Source organism: Rhinolophus ferrumequinum, chromosome 20, assembly GCF_004115265.2.
Source record: "Rhinolophus ferrumequinum isolate MPI-CBG mRhiFer1 chromosome 20, mRhiFer1_v1.p, whole genome shotgun sequence".
NCBI lineage: Eukaryota > Metazoa > Chordata > Mammalia > Chiroptera > Rhinolophidae > Rhinolophus > Rhinolophus ferrumequinum.
The window spans coordinates 22,400,199-22,413,462 of NC_046303.1; the positions used below are offsets into that span (position 1 = coordinate 22,400,199).

Consider the following 13,264-nt stretch of genomic DNA (forward strand, 5'->3'; position numbering starts at 1 on the left):
GAAAAAGTTCCCTCTTCCTGTTAATACAAGAGCAGGAGAAGTAAAGACCACAGCTATTTATTAAGTCTTGTGACCAGCTTCCAAAATCAATTGAGGCCATCCCCACAATGGCACCCCAACATGCTTGGATGTTGACTCCAGTGGTAGAATAGACTTTGGTGATTTGAAAATTATAAATTCAAGGCACTAGAAAATATAAGTTGATAAATAAGGTATTACAAAACCCAGACTATGCTACAAATTCATGCAGCAGACTTTGTTTTGAATCTAAGAGACACTAAAAAGTTTTGTTTGTGAAAAGGCCTTCGTCCTCAGCTATACTTTTCCAAAAGGTTGGCCAAGGCAGAGGAAAAGCAAAAAGAGGAAGACCGCACACCATGGCCAGATATAGCTTAACAGTGAGCAATAATGCATTAGGTCAAAATGATCACTTATAGCTTGGGAATCTTAAAAGCATGAGGCATAATGGGATTAATAATTATTTTGCAGGCTGAAAAACAAAACTCCCACCTGCTAAGATAAGTGTCCATTCAGAGGAATACAAAATTCCTGTATAGGAAAATGGCAAGAACATTGATGGAAGTTTGAGGAAATAAGATGACATTTTACTCAAAGGTTTTTAGTTTTGTTTTGTTTTTCATGCAAAGCAACAGTATAAGTAATTTCATATTTCATTTGGGGACAGTCTAGCAGAAATACTGACAAAATCTTAACGACAATATGACATTGCTTCTGAGTTTCTACTTGGCAGGTCAAACCTCCCTTGAAGTGGGAAGTATATAATTAGGGTCTCATATTTCCACTGTGTTGGTGAATCACAAGGGTGGCAATGAAGTTATTTTTAATAGCCCTTATACTGACATAGAGAAATGGGGCTATTTTTCTGACCCTCAAATATGCCTGTAAGTTATTTAAATGCATTGCTTTCTGTGGGAACTATGGTAACTGGTTAAAACAGCACTTTCCCAAGCTGTTAATTAAGTGATAAGTAACATAACCTACATTCCTTTCTAAAGGTCACTGAGGTATAGTAAGTGAAAAAGAACTATCATGGGTTTTCTAACCACATACACATATCTATTATAGTTACATATACATATAGTTAAACATCTAAAACTTTACTTGATTAGTTGCTAATACCACTGACTGTAAATCTAAGAGTGATTTAAAACTGCTAGCACAGATCTAAAGTCCCAGGGATAAATCTAAGTACATGGTCACTCTCAATGCCTCAGTTTAGTCTTTTTTTTCCCTCTTATTTTCACTAATTTTAATCTAATTTCCCTACAAAATTTACAGGGAGGTCAGTTCAGTTATTGAATATTTCGTTTAGTTAAGTATAACAATGGCTCAGGGGACAGATTTTCATCCTTTTAGATTCCCACAAGCCACACTAGAATACATAAGTTTCTTTGGAGAATATATAAATAAGATGTGCATATTTCATAAAGGTGAAGACAGTCGGAATGGAGTTCTGTATGATATGTCCTATCATAATGTTGAATTTTGATGTCAAGCAATAAGAAATACATTTCGTACCAACTTGCACATGCAAAAGCATTAGCTTTGCTAGGAAATAGTTTCAAACTAAAGACAGACCTTCAGAAGACAGCCTATCCGAATGACCTTGAAATAGCCTCAGCCTCACATTTTTTTCCTCAGCTTTACAAAACTGCCAAACATTTATCTGAAGTCAGCTCCATCATAACAGCAAAAGAAAAGCTCAAGCATAATAAATCATCAGGAGGCCTTCCACGATTACGAAGAGTAGAAAATGAGGTTGACTCCATTTTTTTCATTTTTTCCCCAGTCAGCCAGTCTGGCACAAAATGGCTCAAGTGCTGCTTCAATCTCCTCCAGACCTGGGCTATGTAAATCCAGATCAACTGACAAATGATATAGAGCAGGTTTTTGGGTAGCTGTCTCTCTGAGTGCTCCAGGAGCAATAAAGCACAGGCATAATCTTGCCCACCAAATGAATCAGAGGCAAAATAGCTCAGAATTATTAGAGAAGACCTTTCCGGATCAAAACTAAAGATTGCCTCTAAGGCCAGTTTACTCGTTGAATCATGTCTGCTGTTGTGCAACACATCCTTGGGCCCGCGCTTGGCGCTGGAGCTCGGTTACGGTGAATCAGCGTCACACTAATAAAGATGCTTGAGGTGGAGACCCAGGTCTGAGATTAACACATGCCCTTAGCGGGCAGGTGATGGCAAACCTTTCCACACCTCACAGTTGGGCATTATTATGAAATATTCTCACATTACGAGGCCCAACAACACCTAAACTGTAATTAGGTTTCTGAACTAGATTGTTCCTTACCGATTAAGTCCTTTTGAAATCAACTATGATGATGATTTTTTTTTTTTTTACAATCATTTTTTCCCCCCGCAAGACTGCTTCACACACTAAGACAATGAATGCGTGTTGGTTATCGCACCTTCTCTTGGTACCAGTTTCCAGATTTCAATGGGGGAAATGTAGTGCAGACACAGTTTATAAGAAGACTGAGTCGAGGGCAGTGGCTCAGGCTATCTTGTACTTAAGACAACTTACATGGATGAACAGGGGGGTTAAAAAAAATAGAAAGGAGAGTACAAAATAGAAATACTGTACAAAATAACCATTTTGCTACTTTTAAATTTTTAAATTTTCATTTTTTTAGTAGGAACATGAAGCTTTCCAGCAGGCAGCATTTATAGTCAACTTCAACCTTGCTGCTATCTAGTGACTCCTGCAAACTCTTCTAATCCAAATGATCAACTATGCTGAGACTTCTTTTCTTCCTATATGTCTAGACGTGCTACTTGCCCACATACAGCACTGCAAGGAGATATCAGCCGCAAGTGTTGCCTCAACACCTCAATTGAAAATGCCAAAGCCATATAATATGGGTTATCAATTCAACAATTTAGCACTTGATGACCATTACATGGCATTTTGCTTCATAATTAGCAATGAGGCCTTCAGAAAGATAATCAACCATCATTTATCTTTATACATGACACTTACATATTTTTCAGTCATTTTGCTCAGTGTGAGTCAACATAATAATTTCATATCATGTTTCCCATTTTAAAACGTTTCCCTATCAAGTCTTGGCTCAACTACTCTTAAATCCAAGGGGATCTCTATATAGTTACGCAAAATTGATTAAATATAAACATTTTGAAAATAATTTTTACAAAGAAAGGTTGATAAGATGCACAAAGCATAAAAAAGAAGTCACACACATAAATAGAAACTTTACTGGTGATCCTCAAACTGGGTCTATGAGATCACTACACTTCCCATAATAATTCCCATAATAAAGACACTAAGGCTATCTTAAGTTTTAAAGCTATTATGGCAGTGAATTTAATTTGACTTCCTAAAATCTGAAAAGGTATAAACCCTGTCCCTAATTTACTTTTCTCTTAGTTTAACCATCCTTGTTCTCAACACGCTCTTAAAAACAACAAAGAAAGCAAACACTGAATACAAATGCTGATGTCAAAAACTGGGAGGTTTATCAATTGCACTCATAGCCTCACATGAGAGGAAGGCAACCTGAACAGATGATTTTGCTCATTTTGTAGATAAAGACACAAAGCTGAGACAAGTTAAAAGACTCGTCCAAAATCAAACATCTAAGTAACTGGTGGTTTGGAGGCTTGATCGCAGAATTTCTGATTCTACATCCAGAGTCAAATAAGTAGAATGAGTGAGGTTAGGTGGAAACAAGGATACTTCTAATTCTCCCCTAATTTTATATTTTGATTACAACTTTAAGCACCCCCCCCCCCACACACACACACAAACATGCAACAAAACCTACCCCTTTTCCGAGTTTTGAACCGCTGGCCTGTTAGCACTGGCTTCTGATGCTTATTCATAAAATTTCTAAAAACAAAGACAATGAAGATTATGCATTTCAAATAAGCAGTTCATATAAAAACATATGGCTAATAAGCATATGTTCAACCTCACCCATACTGAATATACTTTTAAAAATGAGATACAATTTTAACAATTGAACTAGCAAAATTTTTATAAAGTTTAATGATATCTAGTGTTGACAAAAGACATAGGGAAAACAAAACCACAGACATAAACTTTGGATAAACTCCATGTAATACTTTTGAGAAGTATTTGGCAAATACCTATAAATATTTACATGTGCATAACCTATGGTCCAGCAATTGCTTTACTAGGAATTTAATCTACAGTTATAACCACACAAGTATGCACATATACCTGTGTGTGTGTGTGTGTGTGTGTGTGTGTGTGCGTGTGTGTACACATAGGGATTTAGTTGCAGCATAGTTGGATGCATAAAAGAAAAAAAGGAAAGGTAACCACCCATAAACATGAGTCTGGTGAAATAAGTTATAAGAAGCCACCAAATGCGACAGTATGAAGCTTCACAAAAGACTGAATTAGAGCTCAGAGTTCTACATATTTGCCCTGTCTTCCTGTCTGATGATGTTTTCTGCATCTACTTAACTTCCCATCACTCACGATGCTCCAGCTACACTGCCGTTTCTTCCAAATGTGCCAGAGAAGATCACCTCTCTTCTGGGAAGGATTTCTCCATCCACTCACCTGGCTTACTCTCTGCACCCACTCAAATGCCTCCTTTTTAAAGAGGCCTTCCCTGACCATCCCAACTAACGTGGCCCTTTGTTTCTGTTCTCTGTCTCTCCCTCTCTCCTTACCTAGCTTTATTTGTCTTCAGAGAGCTTAGCAGTCCCTGCCATTTTATTCTTCTATTTGCTTACGGTCTATTCCCCCATGAGAGTGTAAACGACATGTGGGTGGGGACTTTATAAGTTTTACTCAATACTCTGTCTTTAGCACCTAAAACAATACCGAGTAAAGAGTAAGCATTTAATAAATAACTGTCAAGTAAGCCGTGGCACTGATATGGAAAGATGATCGAGGCATGTCCTTAATGAAAAAAAGCAAGTTGAGTAAGAGTATAAAACAATATTTTGGTTAAAAATGGGAATATATAACATCTGCTTTTCCATGCAAGCAAAATTTCAGAAAGATGTCTGTTTACCTCAGAGAGTAGCAATTTGGGTATTTTATATTCTCCTATTGGATTTTATGTACAATTAAAAATATAATAAATTATCTTTGATAAAAGTGAAAAACCTGCTCTGTAAGACATTTTACAAACTGAGAATAACTTTGCTGGCATAAATACTACAATCTAAAAATATGTCAAGAATGCCTAAATTATGACCAAACAATTAAGATAATGTCAAGCAAATTATTTAACCTTTCAAATTTTTTAAAAATGGTGACTTGAAAATGTCTAGATTTTCTCCAGTACATACACCCTTAAACAAACAAGAAAATTTGCAGTATTCAACTAAATTACTTATTATGTCTCAAAGTTTAAAAAACATATCCTTAAGAACACAGAAAATTATTCAATATATTACCAAAACTTTCTTCCCATCTCATGAGAGAAACTTCTATCTTCATATAGAAAGCAATTTGTTTATCATTGAAAACTTTAATCATAATTTAAAAATGAAACTAATTAAAAATAGTGACAAAGCCCAAAAGTAATTTCTTGTATGATTTAAGTAGACAGAATTTTTATCAGTCTTATAAAATGAACTTAATACATCAATGCTTTGAGATATAAAGGTGACTAAGCTAGATTCCACACCCTCAAAAAACACAGACTACGGAGATACAATCCCAACATTTATAATACAGTGAGATAGGTGAAACAAGGCAGTACAGACCTAAAACACCAGTAAAGGACTGATTGTTGTAAGTATACTCGTATGGGGCGGCAGCTACCTATTGAAATAGTTATAAGTGCAATAAATTTAATCAATGAAATCTCATTTTGTTTGATAGATGTTGGAAACAGAGCCTCTAATGCATTATTTATATTCACTGCAAAACTCTCATTCAGAAATTTTCCTGTCGGCATTTTCAACAGATTTACTCTGGATTTACTCAGCTAACATTTCACTGAGGAACAAGTAATGAATACATATACACGAGTGTGTGTGTGTGTGTGTGTGTGTGTGTGTGTGTGTGTATTGCTACACCTTCCCAAACACAACAAATATTACATAAAATATTTTGCTGTGTTAGTAAGGAAAAATACCTATTAAAGAGTTGGGTCTCATACTGAGATACAATAAATAAAAATAGAAAAAACAGAGCCCAAGCAGCCTGAAACTTCTCTAGTAGGAGCACATGAAATGAAGGAGTTACTCTTTGCCAAAGATGATTTTATTTTCGAATAAAAAATATTTTAAAAGTGTGAGCCCCTCTCTAAAAGTTTTTAGAGTCCAGAATATAAACACATAGGATTCCCCTAATCAACTCTACCTTTGCACTCAGTTTCTATTTTTTCTGCTAATGGAGAATTACCACTAAACACAGCTCACCTATGAGAGAATTATTAATAACTCTGTTTTAAAAATCATTAGCTGCATTTATGCTTTCTTCAGTTCTAAACACAAAATTTTGGTTCTTCATTGGCTAGGTAGTTATGTGGGCTTATTTTTCACACCCCCAATATATTCTTTGTGGAAAATAACACAATGACATATAAACATAAAAAGTATGCAAAGATTTTGATGTACACAACACCAAAAAAGAAAACAAACAGAGACTCACCTACTGGTATTGAAAGACTAAATGAAGATATTCTGTCCACCAAAAGTCTCTATCCTTTAAGCTGTTACTATTTGGAGCACAGGCTTGCCTTCCTCTAAATTTAGCTCTCCCTGCTACATTATTATCTGCTCCAGTGAGGGTCAGCCTTTATAAGGCACTCACCGAAGCCCTGGCAAAAAGGAGCAAGGGCACTTTGAATAAGAAACTGTGCTAGCTTAAACCTGGGAATGTCACAAAGAAAGAGTAGCAAAGACAAAACAGTTCTATTGGGCCAATGTCAAAAGCTTACTTTTATTAGATTGCATTACAATTTACAACTTGAAGATAACTAATTAAAAAATATATATATATATTTTAAAATATAAAATATATTTTAATCAATATATATAAAATATATATATATTTTAATCAGAATTTAACAGAATCCTGAAAGACAAATTTGTCTGGGGTACAATCTATATACATCATGATCTGACTTCCATTAAAAAAAAAATCACAAAAAGAAACCTATAAGCCAAGCATAATAAAGACCAAATCAGCTCATGTGCAACCAACATGGAAAAGCTCCATGGTTTAAAACATTTTTAAAAATTGCACGCAAAATGCTAAAACAAAATGGATTTAAGTATTTCACATGTTATCTAAGCGACTCAATTCCTCGGTATTCCACAAGATAAAAAAAACCATAAAAATACAAGAGTGAGCCAATCAATAAAAAATTAGAAACCGGGTACTCTTTTCACTCTTCATTTGCTAACTATCCTTGTGTCCTTTGCAGATTCCATCACGCACACCTCCAGTCAGACAGACTCGGGGCCCAAGGGTGATAATGGGCCAGCAGCAGCCCAGATGTGTCTCATGGTAACTCTGTACTAACTCTGCCAGTTGCCCAGCCCACCAGCACCATTTGCATGTTGTCTTGCTTGGTATTCTTGAATTCTTCTCTTTTTGGAAAGACTCTGATCTACCAGAGAAGGATTTACCTTCTAGTTGTCCCTACAAGGGGATGAGTGTTCTCAGCTAGTAACCCAGACTTTTGGCCAGTTACTTTGTTTTTCTGGTCTGGCTCATCTTTGATCTATGATAATCTGCCTTATATAACCTGTTGCAGTACAAATATGTGTTATACATATAATAGGTATGCCATTCAAACAACCTCAACTTTATAAATATGCATACTCTAAAGTGAGGTCACCATCTTTTTCTATAAAGAGATAGAAAGAAAATATTTTAGGCTCTATGAGCCATGTGGCCTCTGTTCCACCTACTCAATTCTGCTGTTACAGTCTGAAAGCAGCCACTGATAACAAGGAAACAGGTGGTCATGACTGTATTTGAATAAAACTTCACTTACAAAAACAAGTGTTGGACTAAACTGGCCCCCAGGTTGTAGTTTGCCAACCCCCATCCTAGAGCAGTGCATCCAATAGAACCGTCTGTGATGGTGGAAATGTTCTATATCTGCACTAACATGGTAGCTGCCAGACACATGTGGCTACTGAGCCCTTGAAATGTTACTGGTGTGACTGAAGAACTAAATGTTTAGTTTTATTTAATTTTCATTCATTAGAAGTGAAATAGCCAGTGTGTCTAGAGGCTATTATACTGGGCAACCCAGTTCCAAAGCATTCCTTATAGCCCGACACTCTTCAATTTGATAAAAAGGTAAAAATACATCCAAAAATAGGATTCCATTAATATTTTTTCAAATCAAGTAGCTCTGAGGAGCATTTTGCCCAAATGTCAAAACCACGGGGCTACAGCAGAAAAGGAAAGGAAAAGACCAAACGTCAAAAGTGAAACTCTCTGCGTGGAGTCAGTTTCACTTAAGACAATGCGGGGGGGAAAAACTTTTGATTCTAAGATAATAAAAAATTATGGGGCAGCAATACCATCCCATAAGGATAAAGTGTTTCATAAAGATAGAGCAACGCTAGCACATAAAACTTGTAACATAATTCAGCCACTTTGCTGCAACATTCTCAACAAGTACTTTGTGTTTAGTTGTTAAGTTTCAAGAATTACGTTTTATTTTATATTCCAAATGAGTGAAATAATTGATTATAAAATAACAAACTAAAAAATGCCCAGGATTATAAACTCTTCTCCTTTCCATTACAGCTAAAACTTCACGAAGAAACATCATAATATCCTTTACAGAATGTTATCATATCCAGGAATCATTTGGGTTGATAACACTGTAGCATCATTCTCTCAAAAGAAGCCAATATAATTAAATTGCTCTCTAAAAGATTAAATTATTAACACTGTATAGCAATAAACTAAATGTATGCCTAGAATAACACTATACAATTTGTTTCCCAGAATAGCATTAGCTTGTTTAATATCCTTACCATGATTTTGTAACAAACTCTCTATAGTCAAAATCACTCAGCCTCTACAAAAAGCTTCATTATATCTCCTAGTAAATTCTATGTAAGTTTTAGTATTTACAATAATTGGAAGAAAAACATTAAAATTTTAAAATGAGATAGCCTATAGAAGAAAAATGTTTCTAAATAAAATCAATATTCCTTTCTTTAATACAAAGATTATTGTTATACTCACAGCCCCTTCATTCTTATCACTATAGGTATAAAAGAACAAAAATTTTTCTTAACAAGCATGAAACGTAATAACAGTTCTCTCCTCAAAAATCTACAGCTATATTTTTCAGTGAAAGGCATTAATAGTGGAAACATAAATCGTGCTAAGCAACTACCTTATAAGGAAAAAAATGATCAAAGCTTGAAGGAATTGTGTTGTGAAAAAACCAGTACCAAGAGTTAACTAGTTCCTCTAAATCTTCCCTAAGAAGATATAAAGGCATCATGATAAAATTTTCATTATAACATTTCCAAACCTCTATCACCTTAAATTCATTAGCATACCTATCTTATTCCTAAATGCTGATATTTTGCTTCCCTTTTAATAAAAATACAAATATTCCAAATATTACATTTTAAGTATCAGTGTACAACCTCTTCATAGAAATCGAAGTCCCCTAGGGCTTGCACATTCCCTCTCCGTACCCTTTCATTTGCCCCAGATGGAAGCTTTCCAGATCCTTCCCTCCCACTGATTCACCAGGCTCATTCACCTTTCCAGATGGTTTAATCTTGCTCATGTCCTTCTCCGTCTCTCAACACTTTGAAAGACACAAACACACATACACTCCACACATTGTAGCATACTTTGTAGAAAACCCATCCTTCAAATATTATGTTTCAGGGCATTTTAATAGCAAAATGCCCTAAAAACTCTCTCTTCTAGATAAGACCCTTAGAACTTCTGTCTACAGACAACAGGCTTTTGATAATGATTGCATACGTGTATTTCACATTGTAAATTCTGAGAATTTAGAGGAAATGGTGGCATAAAACAAGGAAATGTCCTGCGGTCGTTTAAGTATACTTATTAATCTAGCACGTATTCTGGGGGGTGCTTATTGTGTGTTAGGCTTTGTACTAGAGCAGTGGTCTCACTTCAGGGTTATTTTGTTTCCCAGGGGCCATTGGCAGGGTCTGGAGCTGTTTTTGATTGTCATGCCATGGAGAAGAGGGGTGTTACTGGAATCTAATAGGTAGAGGCCAGGGATGCTGCTGAACAATGTACAATGAACAGCCCCCCCGCCCCCACAACAAAGGTTATTGGGTCCAAAATTTCAATAGTGACAAGGTTGGAAAACCCTGAACTAAAGAGGAAACACTGGTGAACAAAACCTGACACAGTCCTTGCTCTCTAGAATTAAAAATTACATGCACAGTTCTAAACACCGTGGAGCAGCAAGCAGGCAGATACTTCCTTGAATGATTTGCTTGTGTTTGCCAAACACTGAAGTCAAGTTTAGAGAACACAGATTTATCACTGAGTAGCTTGTCATAGCTAAAATCAAAAGTATAATTAGTATACAAAACAAAAGCTTCCCACAGTCTTTGATACTAATTGATGTACTTCCATGTTGATAATTTTACATCCTCTGATATCCACAGGGAGGGCGGAAAATAGGCAACGATCTGGGATTTGAAGAGGAAGAAAAAGAGGAAGCTGAGCACCAGTAGACAAACTTTCTCTATTCCCGGATATTACAGTCATAAATAAAAAGACATTAAGGAAAAAAGGGACTTTAAAATGCAATATATGACTAAAAAATACTATTGTTTAATTTTTATGACTTGGAGAAAGTAATATGCTAAGTAGAAACAGGAAAAAATCAATTCTATATACGATAGGATCTTAGCTACATAAAATATACTAACACTCAACAGTGGTCAACATGAGCAGTTGGGATCAAGGGACATTTCATTCCTCTTATTTTAGTTGCCCATATTTTCTATAAGTATATATCACTTTTATAAAGTTGTATATGTTTAAATAAAAAATCTTTAGCCTCTTCTGAAGCTCAAACCAATTTCAAAAGAATCATAAGTAATAATATTATTCGTGCATAAAAAGAAATGTCACAGGATCTAAATATTATTTCCTACTAAAAGAAACCAAGGTTTCTTGCATAAATGGATGATTCCAAGGTTGGAGCAGGGACATCTTGTGTCCGAAAATACGGACGTGCTTTAAAAAAGGAAAAAGCAAAAGCAAATTTATCCGTACACAAGTGAAAAGGAATTAACTGGGTAGAAAAGAAAGCTTTTACGTAGGAAAAGGAAACAGTTAGAAAATCACCATTCTGCACTCATTGTACCAAAAACTGATGATGCACGAGTCAAGTATGCTAAATGTACCCTGAAGTGTGTGCGTGTGTGCGCGCATGTGTGTAAGGGTGCTTGATGAGCAACATGATATTTACCTAGCCTCAAAGCATCTTCATATAAATCACAAAAGGAAAAATAATAACTACACAGTAGAGAAACAAGATACCTTAACCAAGTGACAACTGCCATCCCATGTTTCTAGATGTTTTACACTTAGGACAGGATATTGTTTTATGTGGTGTTCCAAACAAATACACATGACCCGAATTTAATCATGAGGAAACAAATGCATGTCTAGGGACATTCTCCAGAACAACTGGCCTGTATTCTTCAAAAATGTCAATGTATTAAGGAAAAAAAAAAAAAATGGAGACCAAAAGACAGTTGCAAATTAGAGGAGAACCAAAAGGACATTACTAGATGTAATATGCAATCCTGCAGTGGTGGTGGGGGTCGGGGGGGGGGCAGAGGTGGTAGTGGAGGGGGAGATCACATACATACATGTATGCATACTCATATGTATGCGAGTATAACATATATAACATTATTGGAATAATTGATGAAATTGGAGTAGTATAAATTATGATAGGTATGATATCTATATTAAATTCACTAAATTTTATTATTCCACTATGGTCCTGTAAGAGAAGTATCTTAGTCTTAGAAAATACACACCAGAGTAATAAGGGATAAGTAATAATAAAGGACAAAGTGTACACAACCTGGTTCAGAAACAACAGTGAACATTTATGCATAGAACCATGGAGCAAAGGCAAACTTTGGAAGCCATATGTATTTTAGAGAATGAACTAAAGCAAGAACAATGAAGGGAGCTGAAAAAAAGCCCAGGAACCTGAACAATACAGAGATTTTGTATTTTCTGGGAGTGCTGAGAAATCAAGCTTGCCACGGAGAGAGAGAGACCATAACTTTTCAACCCCTTCAGGATTTGCTCAGCTGTGAAGATGGAAATCACCTTGCTGTATTGATGGCATTCTCCAGGAACAAAACAACACACCAACAAAAAAACATCAACTCTTCGTTTCAAGATGCTTATAATACATTACTCTGGTTAATATAGTCCTTGCATTCGACTGTCCTGTGTACAAGAAGATATTTGAGTATTTTAAAAATGCCCTCATTGCTGCATCAGACGAGAACGTTCTTTATTCTGTTGTATTCATAGAGCACACAACGTGCTTAGCACACAGGCGTTACGAACTGCTCAACCACACCCCACACTACCTGTGTTAGTCCTGCCATGGAAATACTCGTCTACATTACAGCCCTGAGTGAGGAGAGATTCAGATGTATGTAAAATAAAACTGAGAATTATTAAATATCACAATCAGGGGAATAAAGTCAAAAGGAAAATAAATCTGTGTACGCAAAATACAACATGAGCTGCTTAAAGATAAGAAGTGCTAACCTCTACTAATTCAAAACAAATACCTAAAGGCAGTTATAATTCCTGAACAGAAAAAGTTTTTACAGTTTTTAAATAAAAGAGCCCATTATTTGTTCTATGTATTTAAAAAAAATATTTATCAAGCAAAAGCACATAAAGTACAAAATGTTGTATAGTAACTTAACTGATTAAAAAACATACATCCCAGAATTTACCGACCAAATTAATTTCTTCCTTAAACACTATAAACTATAAACTAATACAGCTATATTACTATAGTTAACTATAAACTAAATAATGCTTTTATTAACCAAAACTCTTTTTGATTAATATTTACGAACCCCTTCTTTAGTGTTCAAAGGCAATTAACATACTTTTCAAAGAGCAATTTAAAATATTTGTTAATCAATTATTAACAGAGTAAATATAAAATTCTAGGTGATGATTTGGAAGGTCCAAATCTACCAAGATATGGTTTTATGTGATCCATTATGTTTATTTATCTCATTAA

General features: G+C 35.3%; 1 protein-coding gene across 1 annotated transcript in view; it reads right to left on the minus strand.

The window, feature by feature from the left end:
- The window catches only part of BZW2 (basic leucine zipper and W2 domains 2), a 56,746-nt gene that overhangs the window by 32,828 nt on the left and 10,654 nt on the right, over positions 1 to 13,264 (minus strand). The window contains exon 2 of the mRNA XM_033088909.1: positions 3,818 to 3,882. Coding sequence (XP_032944800.1) covers positions 3,818 to 3,875 — 58 coding nt within the window. The 5' untranslated portion in view covers positions 3,876 to 3,882. The remainder of the gene's footprint in view (positions 1 to 3,817; positions 3,883 to 13,264) is intronic.